Raw genomic sequence first — 17,623 nt, 5'->3', positions numbered from 1 at the left:
AAAAAAAAAAACATATATCATTAAAAAAATGAAGTTAAAAGCGTGAAAGTAAGAAATAATAGATAGGTAGGCAGTAAGTGTTGAAGAATTGAAGCCGAGAGCGGTATTAAAGACATTGCATGAGGGTTCTAAGTTTTGAATCAGAGGGATCAGGTCTCATTCTTGATTCAAATCACATTTTCCCCATTTTGAAAAATCAGCATCCAACTAAAGCCTTGGCAAACCTTTTCACAATCCATTTTCTTGCCACTAAGCAATCCACTTTTAAAGCAAGCTTTCTGCAAGTTGGCCGATACAAACACCCCAATGGAAACACTTTGCCAGTGGTAGATTTCTAAACTTACAAAAACACTCTGACCAACATATCCACGGCATTGGCAAAACCAAAAATACATGCATTGCTAAGGAAATCAAGTTCTCGCAACTCTTGAGTTGCCCTCTACCATGGACCATGGTTATCAATCGGAAATGGCATATAAGTAGCATAAGGAAAAAAGGGGACCCAAAATATCTACTCACCGAGAAATGAAATCCCAGCAGCGATCTATCAACTCCATTTCAGTTAGCTGTCTTTATACAATCATAGAGAAACTCTAACTTCATAATTCTCCCAACAATGATCTGAAACCTGACTCAATTCTGCTTCACAGAAACTAAAAGTGAAGCGTACATTTCAACTAGTTTCACCTAAGACTATCAAAATTCCTGCAGTATTATCACTTGAATAGTACTCTTTTGAAAATATTGCTTTTCACAGAAATTAATTTCTTTCAGAAAAAAAAAAAAATTCTACAGCAACACGTTCCATGACTTAATGTTTTGACCCTTGGGGAGTTACTGAACAATAATAAAAATTCAACATACTAACAGGACAACGACTCTTTTCTGGCCACCCTTGTGTTCATCTAGCCCAATTCAGAGATCCAAAACTGGCCCTAAAATCAATAGTGGATAAAGTCATTAGCAAAATAAGCAACGGTAATTACTTTGTCTTGTGAAAGGGAAATAAAAAGTAATGAAGTATAATAATCGTACTCCCAAGAGTCAGCAAAGCACAGAACTTTCTGATACCTATTGTTGTATCCTTGTGACTTAATAGTCTTTTAAATGCAGTCTGAAGCAAAATCCTCACTACTTCCCTACAAAATGCTAAAGAACATGTAATTGCTGATCCAACTGACTGATAGTGCTGAACAGCAAACAGCGTCATCAATGAAAAGGTCCTCCTTATAAGCATGAACAGAATGTTTGTAAAATGTGAAATTGTTGAAATGTTTGCTGATCATGACATAACAGTTGCCTCCCCTAAAACCCCAAGTCCAACATAACCTTATCTAGCCCACAGGGGAACGACAATACAAAGAAAATAAACACAGAATCCATTTTTCAAGTAACATTCATGCTGCAATGGCAGTAGATCCATTGGCTAATTCTAACTTGTTTGAGCCACATGCTATGTTTGCCAAGCTACAAAAACAACAAAAAGCAGAGGAAGAGAGAAAACACCATTCCTCATTAATTAGAAACCTTAATGTTCAAATAAGAAAAATAATGGAAATATGACCATAGATAGGCTGCCAAAACTCAGCTTATTAAAGAATTTATGACAAACTTTGGCGGCTTCTTATTGATCAAAGCTAAAAATTAAGTGATGATTAGAAAAAAGTTTAGAAACTAATCGCACCTTTCACATACCAAAAATTAGGCAATAGCTTGGTGCTTCATCTTTCTTAATATCAGTAATTACGCTAGCTTGACACTCAATGAACAACAAGTTAGATTCTGAACAGTACAAAAGAACATAAGTAAAGCATGCATCCACACCAGAGAGCCAATACATAAGATGTCTATAACACCGGAACCTAACATTTATGGAAGTGTTAGAAGCACATTCCTAGCACCATTTCACATTTAACAAAAGCATGTCAATATATAATGTTCATAAAACAAGATAGCTATTCAGTAAAATCATAGAAATGAAACTTTTGTGCATTGTATGCCATCTTCTCCCAATACCAAAATCAAATCCAGACAAAACTTAAAACTCCAACTACAAAACGTTTTCTAGGGCAATAAGTTCCACAATGCTAAGTCGTTTTATTTACCAATCCCGCTCTCATTGATGGTTTCCTGGTCAGTCTACAGCTCAAAATCCCAGGCACAAAGTAAACAGAATATCTAAAACTGCTTTGAACTTATAGTACTGGGTCCTAACTCCTAAGTAAATTCCATCCACAAAATTCAAATTTCATCTACAATCATAGAAATGAATTTCATAAGTTCTCTCACTCACAATCTATTCCCATTCATCAATCAAACCAACAACTAAAGGAAAAGGAAAAGAGAAGCCTTTACAATGATGTGTTTCCTTGCAGATCAATCAACACACTTTAACCATTTCATTAAGAAAATGACAGCATATTGTAGCAGGGAAAGCTAACATGCTGCATGGAAATCCACCATTAAGCATAAATCATTACATAGCAAATCAATCAGATTGGATGACCAGCATTGAACGATATTGATACATTACTTATATAAATTATAAGAAAATTCCATTAAGAAGGCAATCTACTTACAATATCTACGTAGATACTGCACAATTTCATCACTTAGATTGAACTCGGTCTGGTTTAGTAATTTTGTTATTGGAATATAGATTAAAAAGAACAAGTTCCAGGCATTTCGACGTACTCTAGCTGCTCTAAAGTGGAATTCCATAATTGGCAAGCCTAAAAATAGACATAGACAAGTGCTCACCAGCAACTTAGAGAGAGAAAATTAACACAACCAGACCATGGAAAGAGAAATATATAACATCTGATATGATGATAAAAAAAAACAATAAACAACAGGAGGTTCACAAAACCAATTTGACAGGAGGATTAAAGCACCTTGCATCTTAAACATCAGATAAGGAGTGGAAAAATACTGCCATCAGTGCTAAAGTAACACTCTAAGTGACATAATTACCAACACCGCCATCCTACAGCAAAAATATTACCAATCCTTCAAATGAAGGTTATCAAGTGTCAAATATCCAGAGTATCAAGGAGCATAAACCAAACATCTGAGCCTAGAAATATTACCAATAAGAAAAATGCCAAAAGACATGCCCAAGTAGGAACAAGCCCGACTCAGTCTCCCTCACTGCTTTTCCTCCCTCTCTCGATTCCACTGTTCAATCCTGGCCCTCCGTTCTTCACTGCCTTCCCTGACAGGGCTCCTGCTCCGCCTAGGACTACCGTGTCGTCTTCTACCACTATCTCTTTCATACCTCTCGTTTCTTTCCCCACTTCTACGCCCGTTCCCACGGTAATCACGGTCTCGGTAATCCCTGTCTCGCCTATCATTATCCCTATCCTTATCCCTCCTATGCTTCGGACTCGCACTCCTGCTCCTGCTTCTACTCCCTCTGTACCCACGGTACCTTCCAAATAGCTTTCTCCTCAAATCTCTTCCAATCAGCTTCACGTGCATAAAATTACAGTAACCACCACGGTTACAATTATTCTCCTCAAACTGCCTGCATGTAGCTTCACGGAAATCAGTAACGGGCGAAAAATCAGCAATGATAGGGCGACCGGAGTAAAACCGGCCCTGCAGAGCTTGCAGAGCAGCTGCGGCCTGCTCTTCTTCCCTGAACTGAACGTAGACATTTCCGATCATGTGGTCAGCAAGGTTATCGCAGACGTTGAGGCTCTCGATCTCGCCAAACTTGCTGAGTTCTTCGAAGATGTCTTCGTAGAAATCCTCAAAATGCTCCTGGATCTTTCGGGGGTCAATAGGCTGGCCCTGGGCGTCGACGCCAGGGGTGATCATATCGGGGCGCTGGTACATGTTGGATAAGAGAAGAGTTGGGGAGATTGTTGGGCGGTTGTGCAGACGGGAGCAACGGTCTCCATGACGGCACGCCCCGATCTTGAAGTAGAAGGGGCAGTTAACACGGTCCTTTTCGGTACCGAAAATTGAAGCCAAATGCTCCGCCATGGTCAATGGAATTCGAAGCTTTGACGGCTCCGGTTAGGTTATTTTTTCAATGATACGAGGGAAATTCAAAGTATAAGAAGATAAAATGCGTTTGTAGTTTTAAAAGCCCTAATAAGAAATAATTCGATTCCTGGGCGGGTAGACGAGAGGAAAGCGAGTTCGAAAAACCCTAAGATGAAAACGAATTTGGGGAAATAGGGGGCAACCTTGGATTGTGGAAGGTTCTAGTCTCTCTATTTCTGAAGCAAAACAAAGGAACCTCCTCTGCCTCGTGTTTTCGATTCATCAAATCGGTTAGCCTTCCTAGGATTCATCGACTTTTGAGTATTTGACCAAAAGATACCAATCTTGACAAAGAAGCCCAACAAAAGCCTAGGCCTTTTTTTTTTTTTGTTTTGGAAATTAAAACGGGCCATTATTATGTGAGACCATGGGCCTTTATGTTTTTGAATTGCGTATAGACGGCCTACAATTATCTATGAAACTATTTATTGGCTTGCAATTTCTGGCAGGATTTTAAATTTTTTTTGTTACTAAAATAATATGCTAGGTTACTCATTCTCGTGGAGACCAGAGAATTCAAATTCGATTCATATATCTAAATATCATGCATCTATACGTAATGCACCGGATGTTTCAATTCTATTTCTTCATTTATTTGATTTGTGTTGATTCCAATTAATCTGAAATAATCGAAAAGTCACTCTTATTTTTACGATTCTAATTTTCAGATTTTCAATTATTTTTAATATATATCTTGTCGTTTACTAAAAAAATAAAATCAATGAAAAAGAAATAAAAAATATGAAACATATTTTAAATTAATAAAAGAAAATCAAGAAATCTTACCTCTCACTTCTCATACGTAACCAAGGAGACTAGCTTGTAGGATTTTGAATTTTTGATGGTTTTAATATATCTGCTAGTATATTATCTCCTTTAATCAAGAATCCAAAATAAATACTTTGCCAGGTTTATCAAACTGAACTAGCTATCACAGTAGAAACATGTTCATCAATATAGCAATTAAAAACTAATAAAACACACTCAAACAAACTCGGAACTTCTCGACAACTCGAGATTTCAGAATCAAAGTGTCCAGAAAAGTAAATAATATAAAATGCCGAGACAGGGAGCCGGCTTTAGAGCTAAAAGCTGATCCATGCTCTTCAATCTTCTTCATACAACAAATTTCCACAAACACGTCGATCATCTGGGAAGGCTGCTAGAAGGGAAATTCCGCAATGGGTTCTCTCTTAATAACTCCGTCTCCCTGCACATGAAAGATGAGAAATGGTCACCACTTTGTGCAACTCGGACACCGAAAGCACCACAAGTTGCAGCTACCACTTACTTTTTAATATCTAGGTCATCCCGTTGCCGGAGTAGCAAAGTTGAAGGCTTGCCACCATCACCATGTGATCTATCAGTTCTGGTAAGAAATTTTTATAGGAGGGTCAGAAATATCAAACAAGAAGAATATTTCTACAAATTTGAGAACACAGTCTCAAGGAAAAGTAAAATTACTTACTCCACGTATTCGTCGTCAACAAATACTTGAATGCAGGCACTTGCAGTTGCTCCAGGGGCTCTAGGTCCGGGTCTCTGTGGAATCTGAAACAAGTCACAGTCCCAAGGTTAGATGTTTCGTGTGAATTGTGAAGATATGAAAAAACTGTGCTCTAGCAAGAATTGGAAGTGAGGCTAGATGCTTTAGAGAAGGGGTACTTTGTGGGTAGTCCACTTGGTAGGCACTGCGTTATTTTCTTTGTTTCTCTCAGCACGAGCTCCAAGACTGTTCCAAGGATTAAAATCTGTTTTTGACTTCCCAGGTTGATGCCCCAGAATGACATCAGTATTTGAGTCTTTATAAATAGAAAGCGGAGTCTTTTGAGCCCTACAAAATGAATCAGTATATTAGTATCCCAATGATGCCTTACGACAACTACATTATCAAAAACCTTTAAATTTTACGAACTATAAGAACCCTTCAAACGGTTATAATTTAATTAGAACTTCATAGCTGATGGTTTTAATAACAATTTGATCCATTCCAACTGTTCTCTTTTGATTCAAAGCGTAATGCAATAGACAATTTATTGCATAAGTGGAAATTATGAGTGCCTATGTGTGCCTTTGGTTGCAGTATTAAGTTTCTTCTATTCCTAAAATGATGCAGTCTTCACTCCTATAACCTTTACCTGTTCTGTTTCAATCCGTTCCTGGCAATATCTGACGTCCCCATATTTTGCCTTCCTATAAGATACGAAATATGTTTCTTAGCATGTAAAATGTTAAGATCGAGGAACACAGGAATAAGAACAAACTTACCATTTCCTACTCTGGTCAGCACAGTTCCAAAGCTTCGGGCTGGCAGGTTATTTTCTCCAGCATCCTCCTAAAAATTGAAAGAAAATCGAACAATATGTCATTCACATGAAAATTATTTAACTCCCTCCAAAAAAGTTGTATACCTCCACAATTTTGGGTCTCCCCATTGATCTAATGAGAAATTTCTTATACGCATCCTTCAATTTTTCTATTGGTTGAGCATCCCTGTGTAGCAGAAAAAACAATCAGATAAGCAAGTTCATCACTGCATAACAAAATGAATTATATGTAACATGTTGAAAAAAGAGCTAATATTCTATGCTGCTTTTGGTTGGACATATGTAACAACAGAGCAGCAGGAGATGATATTTGCAGAGATGGAATAACATTTTATAAATCAAGTATTTTTCATGACAAAGCCCAAATAATATTGACCTCTCCATATCCAGAACCTAATGCAGAATTCATTCCATGATATAAACTAACCTCACATAATGTTCAACCAGACGGTAACAAACCTAAGCTTTTGAGGCAGAAATCTCTCGCAGCTTCGATCTAGGCATGAATTTTCAAGTAAATACAATTTTACATCTCAGCGCTGAACAACTCATTAATCGGATTTAACCATCGCGAGTTCAATTTAGGCTATATTTGTCAATAACACTAAGCTGACAAATTTAACAAGCTCAAACATAAATCAAATCTGTATAGTGGTAGCATAAATCCTTGTGAAAAAGACCAGGCAAAAAAGGTTAAGCCATAAACATAGATTTTTTTTGTTATTATTTATATCAAGATAGTTCTATTACATGCTATACAAAAAGAAATCAGCACACATAAAATGAAGAATTAAAAATGAAGAAAGAAGAAAGAAAAAGAAGACTTGCCTAGATATACCGAGATTGAATATGTCATTTGCAGCCCTCATCTTAGATTTGTACTCCATATGCAAAGCGTATGCAATGTAATAAGCAGAATGAGACTTTCCAATTTCATTTGCATCAAGAAAATTGTAGATGACTTCCGCATCAATGCAGTTTTCAGCCTAAATACAAGGTCGTTAACACATCAGGCCTACTTGAGCGAACAAAGAAAATCCTAAATGGATACCGGAGGTAAGCAATAGTATTAAATTTCAAGAACAGCAAGGAATCGGCAAAAAAAGAACCCACGTATTCCAGCCACACTTTGAGGTAGCGAAGATCATCCTTGTAGCGGTCTGAATGCCAAAACGCACGCACACATTGTTCATATATCACTATAAGTCCCGAGGAATCTCCACCGGGCGGAAATGACTCCTGAACCCATTTGATACACCTTGAAAAAGAAAGCAGTACTAGTCAAACAGACAAGTACATGAAAACAGAAAAAGACAAGTTGGATCTAGGTTATAAGAGATGAATATGAAAAAAATAGAAGGTGAAACTTAATTACTCGAGCCATGGAAGGAGAGGATCATCCCCTTCATACTCATCAATTGCCTCAATCAACCTCCTACACCCATCCAAATTAAGAATAAGAGAAAGGAACAGACAACAAAATTAAAAAGAAAAATGACTTAAAAAACAAGTAGAAATAAAATATAAAGATTAAGAAGAAGAAGGACCTTCGAGTCTCAAGAAGAGACTTCTTGGGTTGACTGAGGATGTGCGATTTGAGAGCGTCGTTCAAGAGACGAACATTACGGCCTCTCTTCAAGGGCCTCACATTCTCCTTGAAGAGTTCCCATTCATAACCCGTCTCCTGCTTTGAGGCAAGAAACTGCGACTCCGGATCCAATCCGCCTACTTGAATATCTTCCATTACTCCTTCTTTTTCTTCAAGCGCTGAGAAAGCCGGCGAGTAAGCTAGGAAATTTTGAAATCAAGAACTAGCCGTTGCTTCTCAAGGACCAGTTGATTTAAATTTTATGGGATGAACGTTTGTGCGTGGCCCTACCTTTTTGGAGTTTGAATTTTAATTTATTTAATAGAAAAACTCAAAAAGTGGGCTTCTGTATTTGGGCCACACCGAAACCCGAAAACTAGGTAAGGCCTTGTTTGCAGGAAGCCCATTAGAGTGAAAAATAGAATAAGAAAAAACGGAAAGAGCCCATAGAAAGGAAGGGTGATAAAAGCAACGACAAAAGGACAGCTCTGGTTCGTCATATTGTTTTGAACTTATCTCTTTCTCCAAAGTAGGCTGTTGATGTGGATGTATTTGGATAATGTTTTTCTACTTCCTATCGTTGAAAGGTATGGATGTCACACTCACAAAACAATTGCCGTCAATTGCCGTCATTTTACGGCATGAAATCCAGGCCGTTGAAACCACTATGAGGCCAACCAACCAATCTAATAAAACTCTAAAATTACGTTTATATCCTAGAGCTGGTATTGGTGAACAAAATCCAGAAGAGTCTTATTTTCCACTTACATCCATCTCCATTAAAGAGTCTGCTGATCAATCGACGTTAACAGAAGAAAATGGCATCCCATGCTTTCGCAACAGCTGTAAGTGCTCCAACGAGAGAAACGTTGATCTTTTCTTCGTCTTTCTCGCGACGATCCGACGGTTTCTGCAACCTTTTCCCCAATTCGTTAGCCTTAAAAGGAAGTAGAAGTAAAGCGGGTTTGAATCTGAGGGTGAAAGCGAGGGGAGGAACACCGAAGTTCAAAGGGACGCAGATGAGGGAAAAGCAGCTGACGGAGATGATAGAGCAGAAGGTGATAGAAGCGAAGGAGGTATGCGAAGGAGACAGAACCTCAGACGAGTGCAAAGTGGCGTGGGATGAGGTAGAGGAGGTGAGCGAGGCCAAAGCCAATTTCAGGCTCAAGTTGGAGAAACGGGATCCTCTCGAGTATTTCTGCCAGGACAATCCTGAAACCGACGAGTGTCGCATCTACGAAGATTAAATTTACAATCCTGAAACCGACGAGTGTTGCATCTACGAAGGATTAGCTTTAACTATTAGTACACCGTTGATGATGTAATGTAGTTTTTCTAAGCATTTTGTTAGTGCATGCCTGTCAGTCTGTTTCCTTTTACATTTACTGTATTACACCCCCTATTGGTAAATTAAATTTCATGTTGTTAAAAACGTCTGTTAATGACTATTATTGATTTCATAGAGTATCAGCTAAAAGCCTAAATCAACATGCATATTCGCGAGAATCTTATTTTGTAGCAAAGAATATAATACAATACTGGATTACACTTTTACATGAGCATTTCATTTATCAAGAAGTGAACTCATACATAATGTATAGATATGGAAAATTAAGGCATCGCCACATATAATAATACTTTCACCTCCATCACAAGAGTATGTTCAGGGAAATCAAGTTACATGCATCAGATAATCAAGAAGAAAAGCAAATACACCGACCAAAATCACTTTAATAGTTATCATCGATGCTACAAAAAGTTATTAAATAGAAAATCAAAAAATGGATTTTACTCCCTCCCACCGTCATCATCCCGGCCACCTGCTTCTTTGACATCAACGTCGAAGCTATATTCCTGATCGCAGCCCAAATAAGAATCACACATAAAAAACAGATTATAAGACTTCCTTCCACCTTCCGAGGGAGCAGCAAACTCGAGCTTCACCTTTGACCTCCTCTGGAGAGAAACCCTCTTGATAGCAAGCAGCTGGTTGCTCTTGGTATCACCCACAACAAGCCACCATCCTTCTTCTTTGGCTTTAGGATACCTGGGAGCATCAACTGGTCCCACCTCTGTCCTTCCTTCCATATCTCGTTCAAGGGTGACCTGCAAAGTTATATCTTCTCCCACTCTCACATGCTCACCGTCTATCACCTCATATGACATATCGATGTTTGGGAAGCGATTGCAAAACCTCACAATATCTAGCAACTGTGAGTCCGACATCTGGAGAAGCTCCCGCCTCTCATCATCTTCCATTTCTACCAAATCAAACACTGTTTCTATACTCTTTCCAGGATTCTCTTGGCATTTCTTTGCCAATTCCTTTGTGAAGTGTGGAAGCTGCAGAAGCATTGAATCACGCTCCCACATCCCCTGAGTCACCATTTGGCTAACTTCCATCGCAAGAAGAGCAAGGCTTAACCAACCATTGCTCGAAATAACATCAACAATTGCTTGAAGCAATCTAGCGGCAGAAAGGAGCACCTCTCGCTGATCCAGCGCTAGGTTCCCACCCACATATTGCCTCGAGAAATGGGCTTGTAGAAGTACATTTGCCTTCACATGTGGATCAGTGTACCTAGGATTTTCAAATGAGAACCTCTGGTGATTGATCAGCCGCCGAAGCACCTCTTCCTCTCCGGGTCGTACTGGAAGTTGTGCATACTCTGAAGCTGAAGCCAAAATTTCCAGAAGACCCTTCATCTTTGTTTTGGGAGTCAAAGAAGAACTAAAACGCTCGATAGTAGTATAGCTGATGTAGTAGTAAGATGCTATCATGCCAAGATTCAATGGAGACAGATCCATGTCTTCCTCAATAGCAACACATTTACTTGCTTCCAAATCCTTCAATGTATTTTCAACAAGCTCTGAAAGGTGATCAGAAAGATGCCTGTGACTGACACCCTGGAGATTGTAGTAGTTTGGATTTTGAGTGAGCCGCCGATACATAAAAGTCCATGTAAGATAATCCACAGCATCCTGCTTGTTTTCAATAACTCCAGCAACAACTTCTGCATTAAAATTATCGTGCAGGAAATGGTGCAAATGACTCTCTACAGGGAATGCTTCATATAAGAATTTCTTGTAATACTCTTTCCTGGGTGCATGGCAAAGGATGACACACTTTCCAGAGTTATCTAGAAGAGGTCGACTAGCATGACCCATCATTTGTAGGAGATCTGTAACAGGGTAATCTGTGTGAGCATTTTCACGTCCATCATAATATTGAGTTCCCATCACAATCACCAAATGTGCTGACAATGGCACCCCCCAACACATTGAACTGCTCATAACGCAAACTTGAATCCACCCAGCTTCAAACAACTGTGACACAACCTCTTGATCCAAACTTCTCAAGCCCTCATGCAAATAGCCAACTCCATGAAGTAAAGTGGCTTTTAACATTCCATCCTGAATCTTTCCAACAAAAGGCTCCAGTTCCTCTGAGGATCGCAACATAAAAGCAGGCTTCTCTCCGCTGTCCACACTAGAGTATGTCATCAGATCCACTGCAGTGAGCTGCACATGCTTTCTTGTTGGAACAAACACGATAGCAGGCTTCCCATTTTTGGCATGTTGGACTATTGCAGTATATGTTGGTTTGGTCATGGCCTGCATCCTCGCTTCAAAATTGGCAATATCCACTCCCTGAATGTGTATTTCCAAGGGAACAGGACGCACAGTAGGAGGGAAATTAAAAAGGCCGTGGGAGGTGGCTCCAATCCATTCCCCAAGATCCCTGGCATTTGCAAGAGATGATGACAAAGCCACAATTCGAATCTTGTTCTCAATCTGACTGGCAATATACCTCATTCTAGAAACAATCACCTCCAAAACAGGACCACCTTGACCCCCAATCAAGTGGAGCTCATCAATGATAAATAGACTCACCTGTTGCACATACTTCCTTTGCTTCCAGCGACGAGACAAGGCATCCCATTTCTCTGGAGTACTGATGATTATTTGACCCTTTTCAAGCAGTTTCAAGTCAGTCGCTGTTTCCCCAGTCAATTCAACAACCCGTATGCCAAGACCTTGACCAAACTTTCTCTCCCAATCTCGATAACGTTCCTTTGCAATTGCTTCAAGAGGTGCAATATACACAGCACGCATGATACTATCAGGTCCCTTTTGAAGATTCCGCAATATAGCAAACTCAGCACAGATAGTTTTCCCACTCCCTGTTGGAGCAGCAACCAAAATGTTGTCATCTGTGTTATATAGAACTGTAAATACCTGAGTTTGTACAGGATTGAAATGTTTAAAATCTTGATACAGAGCTTCATACGATGGATTCCTCAAAGCAGTAACAGGCAGAGGTTGCAAGTCTAATAACTCTGTTGGTGGAGGATACTTTTCTGGTAAGATAAGGTGCCTAAAAGAGACGGGTAAAACAGTCTGTGACCCAAGCCACTTATCGGACACAACACGTATGAAATACTGAGGGGACAATGGCTCATAGATAGGCACTGTAAAGTTCAACGTGTGGTCCTCATCAATGTATTGCTTCTTCAGCATAAAGTACTCATGATGAAGAATATATTCACCATCATTGTCCTCCACAATGACCCAAAAAGGCTCCACATATCCATGTACCTTGTCCTCCCACTGGAAGTCTGGTGTTATAGTGAGTTCAATTCTCAAGACTGTACGAGTGATTGGCTGAACATGAGCTGCCAGGTTTAGCTTAGGGAACTGGTGGATGAACTTGTGCAATGTTCTGCCCATCTTTGGGAAGCGAATCAGTTCACCGATCTCTTGTGATGAAAGGTCATAAAACCTTTCCCAAGCTAAATCTTTCTTCTCCAATTTCATCAGGATTTCATTTGGAATCCCATTGAATTGGCGAAGTGGGGTCTGGACGCTCCACATCCTCTTATTGACCATTTTACATAAGTTCAGAGCCTTCTCAGCCAACTGTGCCCAGCCTCTTTTCAAGACAATCTCAAAAAGAGCTCGCATAAGACGACCCGCACTCTGAACAAGAAAATTTAAAAACAAAATGAATGAATGTCTCTTAACAGAAATAGCAAATTAAGGAAGAACAAACAACTAGTTGCAAAAAAATTACCTGGGTTATGAACACCATGTCTGACGTGAGAGAAAGCCCTTCGAGCTTAAGTTGTGAAATATAGGCCTGAAGCAAAACATTAATCTTAGCACTGGGCTCCTCTAGGCTTTCCTTGATTGGAATTGGAACACGATCCAAAAGCTTTGCCAGTTCCATCTTCTCATCTTGTCTCACTGTTACGTATTTAAATTCTTCACTCAGTGAAAACAAACGGCATAGCTCTATATCCCCCATTGTTGGCTTCAGATGTTCATTATATGTGGATATTGTCCCATGAGTGATGTAGTAGTAACTAGCGATCCGTCCCAAATCAGTAACCTGGAAATATCCACTTTTTCTGTCATACTTAACCAGATTATTTTTCTCCAGGATAGTAGCAGCAGAATGAATCTGTGAACAATATTAGAATAAGATTAGATCCATATTATAGATAATATAGATACAAATAGCAGCTGAAATTGAAGAAGAAACTAAGAAAGAGTGGAAATTAAATAAGTTCCACTTGCACAACAACATGCTTCCGAAGAAATTATATGAGGTGGAAAAGAATGCAACAACAGTTAAAACTAGACGCAAGAATAAGTATCCAAATAAACATTTAAATATCCTGATGCAAGTAGCAGCACTACTAGTGCAAGAATTTTTTTTTTTTTTTTTTTCTTTATTTAAAATGCAAAGATGCATCACGTATAGCTGCTATATGCAATTAGCAAGAGCATAATTCCAATGTATAATGCCTATAATGAATGATTTACTTGACCATAACAGACAATATCTACGACCTCTAAGCACATAAACCAAAAACCGATAAGCTGCCTTCATAGATTTATTTGGAATCATTATTTGTTCATATTGAAATTGAACATGATTAGATAAATAAATTAAATCTGCACTCCCCAATCCAATCTTCCAATAAACAAAAAGGAACTGCTAAACCAATATTTATGATGAAAAAGTTGCATGCATAAATCCATATTAAAACATAATAAAAAGAATCAGAGCAACATCAACTACAACAAAGCCACTGAGGGTTTGATGGTTACCAAATCAGCCCTCCTCTCCTCCAGTGTAATATCTCTTGTGAGAACATCCGGTGCCAATCCATAAAGTGTCGGATTCCGCAGCATGCGTACATACAAGTAAGTATACCCAAGCCAATTGCAGGCTTCTCTAGCATTTTGGACAGTTCCAAGAACAATTTCTGCATTCAATTGATCAGCCAGTTTGGATACAAATTGACTCTCAATAGGTAGTTGTTGATTCATTAAAGATAGATAGTACTGAAGTTCACTATGGCCAGTGATGATAATTCCTTCCCCATATGAATCAAACTGAGGCCTTCCTGCACGACCCAACATCTGCATAACATCCAAAGGACTTAATTCAGTCCATGCTCCTTTTTCTGGATTGTAAATCTGAGTTCCTTTAATAATCACACTATGTGCAGGCAAGTTAACACCCCAAGCAAGAGTTGCAGTGGAAACCAACACTTGCACATGGCCATCAGCAAAAAGATCCTCAACAAGTTGACGGTCAACCCTTGTCATGCCCGCGTGGTGGACCGCAAAACCATAGGGTAAAAGATCTTTCAAATCATTGCTTTTGACCATATCTGTATGACTTTGGAGAATCTCACGGCTCGCACTGTCTTCTCTCAAGAATCTGCCTAGAGTATCATTAGCAAGTGCAGTATCTCTTATTGCCCGAGCTGTCTTTGCTGTTTCCTTCCTCGAGTGAACAAAAATGAGAACTTGATGTTTTCCTGCCACAGCCATTACCTTCTCATAACAGATATCATTCATCAACTGAAACCTTTGCAGCGGCTTCTTAACTGTAATTCCAATGTACTGTTGAGTCAGTGGGACAGGTCTATAGCTATTGTCAAAATGAAAGAGTCCTTTTTCAACATCAACTCTTAGAAACAATGCCACGTCTTCAAAATTAGGTAGTGTAGCAGATAAACCTACCAGCCGGATATGTTCTTTTGTAGTTTCAATTTGTCTAACAGTTCTAGCAACAATACTCTCAAGCACAGGTCCTCTATTATCATGGAGAAGATGAATTTCGTCAATTATAAGAAGTTTCACAAGCTGAGTGTAAGTGCGATCCCCAGACTTTCGGGTAATAATATCCCATTTTTCAGGAGTAGTCACAATTATTTGAGTTTCTTCAATTTGTTGACGAGTCAATGTCTGGTCTCCGCTTAGTTCCTTGACCTTGACACCATACTCTTGCAGGCGATTGGATAAATTGCCCACTACTTCAGCCACAAGAGCTTTCATAGGCGCCACATAGACTATCTTATAGTTGCTATGATTGAATGAACCATCTGGGTTCCTATTCAGTGCAATCTGCTGGAGAATGGTGAGTACAGCAACATTGGTTTTTCCTGCCCCAGTGGGGGCACAGAGGAGGATGTTATCTGCCTTAAAAAGAGCAGTCTCATAGACTTTGCTTTGGACCCTGTTCAGCTGTTGCATCCCTTTGAAAGCTGGTTGTGCCCAGTCTGGCATATCAGATATTTTCACAAGCCTCTCATCAGGCTCTAATGGTCTGGGCTTTAAGGCTGGAACATGAACTTCTTCATAACCCTTGCCTGGATTCCTAAAGGAACCCACTGGAAGATCACATTTCTTATTTGCCATCAAAAGACCACCTTGCTCAAATGCAAGGTTGTCTAGATCAAGCAACTGAGGCTGACCTTTCACCCAACCACTGTCAATATCTCTGTCAATAAGCCCCCTCCTATCCCTATCACCATCACCACCACTCTCGTCCTTGAGCCGACGTGCCTCTTCCCTTATACTTTTCTCCAAGTTCCTTTGCCTCTCTTTTGCTGTTGCCCTTGTTGCATGCAACTGCTCCAAAATTGCCACCAAATCTGGACCTGAGCTCATCATTTCCTCCTCAATCTGTTTCCTCTCCTGTTGGTCTTTAGCCCTTGCCAAACGAGTACACCATACGATCTTAAGCCTGTTATGACAGAGAAACTTAATGAGGCTGAACTTCTCAAATTGAAGATGGTACAACAACTTGCTTTCAACCTCCCTGTCATCTCCCTCAGCAAGAATTTTAAGCACCTCCTCGGCAAGCTTCTGGCATTGTTGTGGGTCAATTTGTTGTTCATAAGCTTGTGAGATCTTCCTCTGAAGCCAATAAGCATCAATATCCTGCACATTGAGGCTCATTCCTTCATTAGCCTCCTGCATGTCTTCATCATCAATTCCACCACCCATTTGCATAGCCCCTGTACCATTAGGCTCTGCCACATCATCATCCTCCTCTTCCTCATCAGGCACTGCGTCAAGATCACTATCATCATCCTCATCCTCATTTTCTTCATCAAACTCAACAGCCACACCCACATCATCGTCAAGGGCATCATCACCATTAGCCAAAGCAGGCCCTGCAGCATCACCACCATCTTGGTAATCAGTGATGAGCCTGCCAGTGGAAACAAGCTGATCAAAAACGTGATTGGGAATAGGATTCAGCAACTTCTCAATCTCTTTCTTCTTATCAGGGGCCTTAATAGCATCATTCTTGAGGACAGCCAAAATCTCATCTGCAGCTGCACTAACAATATTGAGAGGCTGACCCCCCAACTGCTGCTGAATGAAACTGAGCATGGCCTCATAGGCAGCTCTTGTTTCCTTGGTTTTGGGCTGATAAACACCTTCCTCAGTAGAAGTGAGGACACTCTCTTCTCGCAGACGGCGCTTCTTAGCTTGGCGACTGGGAACAGGCTCTGAAAGTGGGTCCCGCTCCTTCTTCTTCTTAGATTTCTTAATCTTTTCGTCTAGCTCGGGTGGTCTGCCTCTATATGCACGCTCACCGAAGCTTTTAGGATCAATCTTGCCATAAAGGGACTCAGGTTCACCGGTGGGCTCGTGGGTGTCGCGTGGGCGAGAATCAGTGGTAAGCACCAGACTGGAGTTGGCTCGGTACTCATACTGCTTAAATCGGGCGTGTGCCTCCGCACCACCACCTAGATGTGCCATTAAATTTTCTGGCACTCAAAACCCTAAGTTGCACAAAATAAAAAAGATTAAAATTACAATAATAAGTTCAGAAAGTCTAGGGTTTAAGATAAATTTAAAAAAAAAAAAAAGGCAGAGTAAAATCGAATGGCTATAAGCCTGTTATCTAAGATTTCATACAAACCTATTATCACAATTACTGGAACTTATGTTAAACCTAAACTAACAAAAGCAACTCGCAGAGATACAGAAAATGAAACAGAGTGCTTACAATAGCCAAAGAATCTCCCCTGTTAAAGTATGGAATGATAAACCCCTTCGTGAAAATTTGAACAAAGAACCTCCCTCCCACTTCCTCCTCCTCCGACTACGGTATTACAGATGCTAAGACTGCACCTTTTCACCGTTGAGTTGAGATTAAAAAAGACCGCCAGTTGCTAGTGTTGTTTTTGCATCACCGCCTTTGGCATTCCGACAAATAATAAGACGGCAGCGTTTATTTAAAGCGACGGCGTCTAGCCTCTATAACATTTACGTGTTTTGTCAATCATGTGGGCCGAAGATTATGAGCCCCAATAATAATGAAACCCAATGTTTGTGT

The 17,623-nt window shown here is 39.8% G+C and overlaps 4 protein-coding genes across 15 annotated transcripts; 1 reads left to right on the top strand and 3 right to left on the bottom strand.

The window, feature by feature from the left end:
• Positions 1 to 508: 508 nt before the first annotated feature.
• LOC105635158 (splicing factor U2af small subunit B) lies at positions 509 to 4,302 on the bottom strand. Of its 11 annotated transcripts, none has more exons than XM_089725820.1 (4): positions 3,090 to 4,302; positions 1,685 to 1,752; positions 1,036 to 1,139; positions 509 to 935 (listed from the first exon to the last, which is right to left on the bottom strand). In XM_089725820.1, exon 1 carries the CDS (start codon positions 3,988 to 3,990, stop codon positions 3,148 to 3,150), a length of 843 nt encoding a protein of 280 aa, XP_089581946.1. In that variant the 5' UTR covers positions 3,991 to 4,302; the 3' UTR covers positions 509 to 935; positions 1,036 to 1,139; positions 1,685 to 1,752; positions 3,090 to 3,147. The 11 variants fall into 11 exon arrangements, with proteins under 11 accessions (XP_089581946.1, XP_089581945.1, XP_089581948.1 ...); XM_089725819.1 differs by having other exon boundaries at positions 1,072 to 1,139; XM_089725822.1 differs by having other exon boundaries at positions 1,696 to 1,752.
• A 661-nt stretch (positions 4,303 to 4,963) lies between these two features.
• Positions 4,964 to 8,487, bottom strand: BUBR1 (BUB1-related (BUB1: budding uninhibited by benzymidazol 1)). Of its 2 annotated transcripts, XM_012218156.4 has the most exons (11): positions 7,928 to 8,487; positions 7,756 to 7,815; positions 7,494 to 7,638; positions 7,209 to 7,366; positions 6,465 to 6,546; positions 6,322 to 6,388; positions 6,192 to 6,246; positions 5,719 to 5,887; positions 5,522 to 5,604; positions 5,345 to 5,422; positions 4,964 to 5,263 (listed from the first exon to the last, which is right to left on the bottom strand). In XM_012218156.4, the coding sequence occupies exons 1-11, from the start codon at positions 8,122 to 8,124 to the stop codon at positions 5,200 to 5,202; spliced, it is 1,158 nt and encodes a 385-aa protein (XP_012073546.1). In that variant the 5' UTR covers positions 8,125 to 8,487; the 3' UTR covers positions 4,964 to 5,199. The 2 variants fall into 2 exon arrangements, with proteins under 2 accessions (XP_012073546.1, XP_089582592.1); XM_089726466.1 differs by having other exon boundaries at positions 6,192 to 6,388.
• CP12-3 (CP12 domain-containing protein 3) lies at positions 8,487 to 9,400 on the top strand. The gene has a single exon (XM_012218155.3). It carries the CDS (start codon positions 8,787 to 8,789, stop codon positions 9,213 to 9,215), a length of 429 nt encoding a protein of 142 aa, XP_012073545.1. The 5' UTR covers positions 8,487 to 8,786; the 3' UTR covers positions 9,216 to 9,400.
• Positions 9,401 to 9,572: 172 nt separating this feature from the next.
• Positions 9,573 to 17,489, bottom strand: EMB1507 (U5 small nuclear ribonucleoprotein helicase). The gene is made up of 4 exons (XM_012218154.3): positions 17,294 to 17,489; positions 14,086 to 17,066; positions 13,043 to 13,432; positions 9,573 to 12,948 (listed from the first exon to the last, which is right to left on the bottom strand). The coding sequence occupies exons 2-4, from the start codon at positions 17,041 to 17,043 to the stop codon at positions 9,757 to 9,759; spliced, it is 6,540 nt and encodes a 2,179-aa protein (XP_012073544.1). The 5' UTR covers positions 17,044 to 17,066; positions 17,294 to 17,489; the 3' UTR covers positions 9,573 to 9,756.
• Between the last annotated feature and the right edge of the window lie 134 nt (positions 17,490 to 17,623).

The sequence above is a fragment of the Jatropha curcas genome, chromosome 9 (genome assembly GCF_041381405.1).
Source record: "Jatropha curcas cultivar XTBG-Jc1 chromosome 9, XTBG_Jcur_1.0, whole genome shotgun sequence".
Lineage (NCBI taxonomy): Eukaryota > Viridiplantae > Streptophyta > Magnoliopsida > Malpighiales > Euphorbiaceae > Jatropha > Jatropha curcas.
This window is presented reverse-complemented; position numbering and strand designations above follow the sequence as displayed.

What these genes read in the sequence shown, in the direction of transcription:
- BUBR1 (XM_089726466.1), bottom strand. Translation starts at nt 8,124, where the DNA reads ATGGAAGATATTCAAGTAGGCGGATTGGATCCGGAGTCGCAGTTTCTT. An exon ending in GGAGACCCAAAATTGTGGAG is followed by an intron (nt 6,389 to 6,464) that starts GTATACAACTTT and finishes TTCAATTTTTAG; the next exon opens with GAGGATGCTGGAGAAAATAA. An exon ending in AACGGATTGAAACAGAACAG is followed by an intron (nt 5,888 to 6,191) that starts GTAAAGGTTATA and finishes TTCATTTTGTAG; the next exon opens with GGCTCAAAAGACTCCGCTTT.
- CP12-3 (XM_012218155.3), top strand. Translation starts at nt 8,787, where the DNA reads ATGGCATCCCATGCTTTCGCAACAGCTGTAAGTGCTCCAACGAGAGAA.
- EMB1507 (XM_012218154.3), bottom strand. Translation starts at nt 17,043, where the DNA reads ATGGCACATCTAGGTGGTGGTGCGGAGGCACACGCCCGATTTAAGCAG. An exon ending in AGGAGAGGAGGGCTGATTTG is followed by an intron (nt 13,433 to 14,085) that starts GTAACCATCAAA and finishes TATTGTTCACAG; the next exon opens with ATTCATTCTGCTGCTACTAT. An exon ending in ACATGGTGTTCATAACCCAG is followed by an intron (nt 12,949 to 13,042) that starts GTAATTTTTTTG and finishes TTTCTTGTTCAG; the next exon opens with AGTGCGGGTCGTCTTATGCG.
- LOC105635158 (XM_089725820.1), bottom strand. Translation starts at nt 3,990, where the DNA reads ATGGCGGAGCATTTGGCTTCAATTTTCGGTACCGAAAAGGACCGTGTT.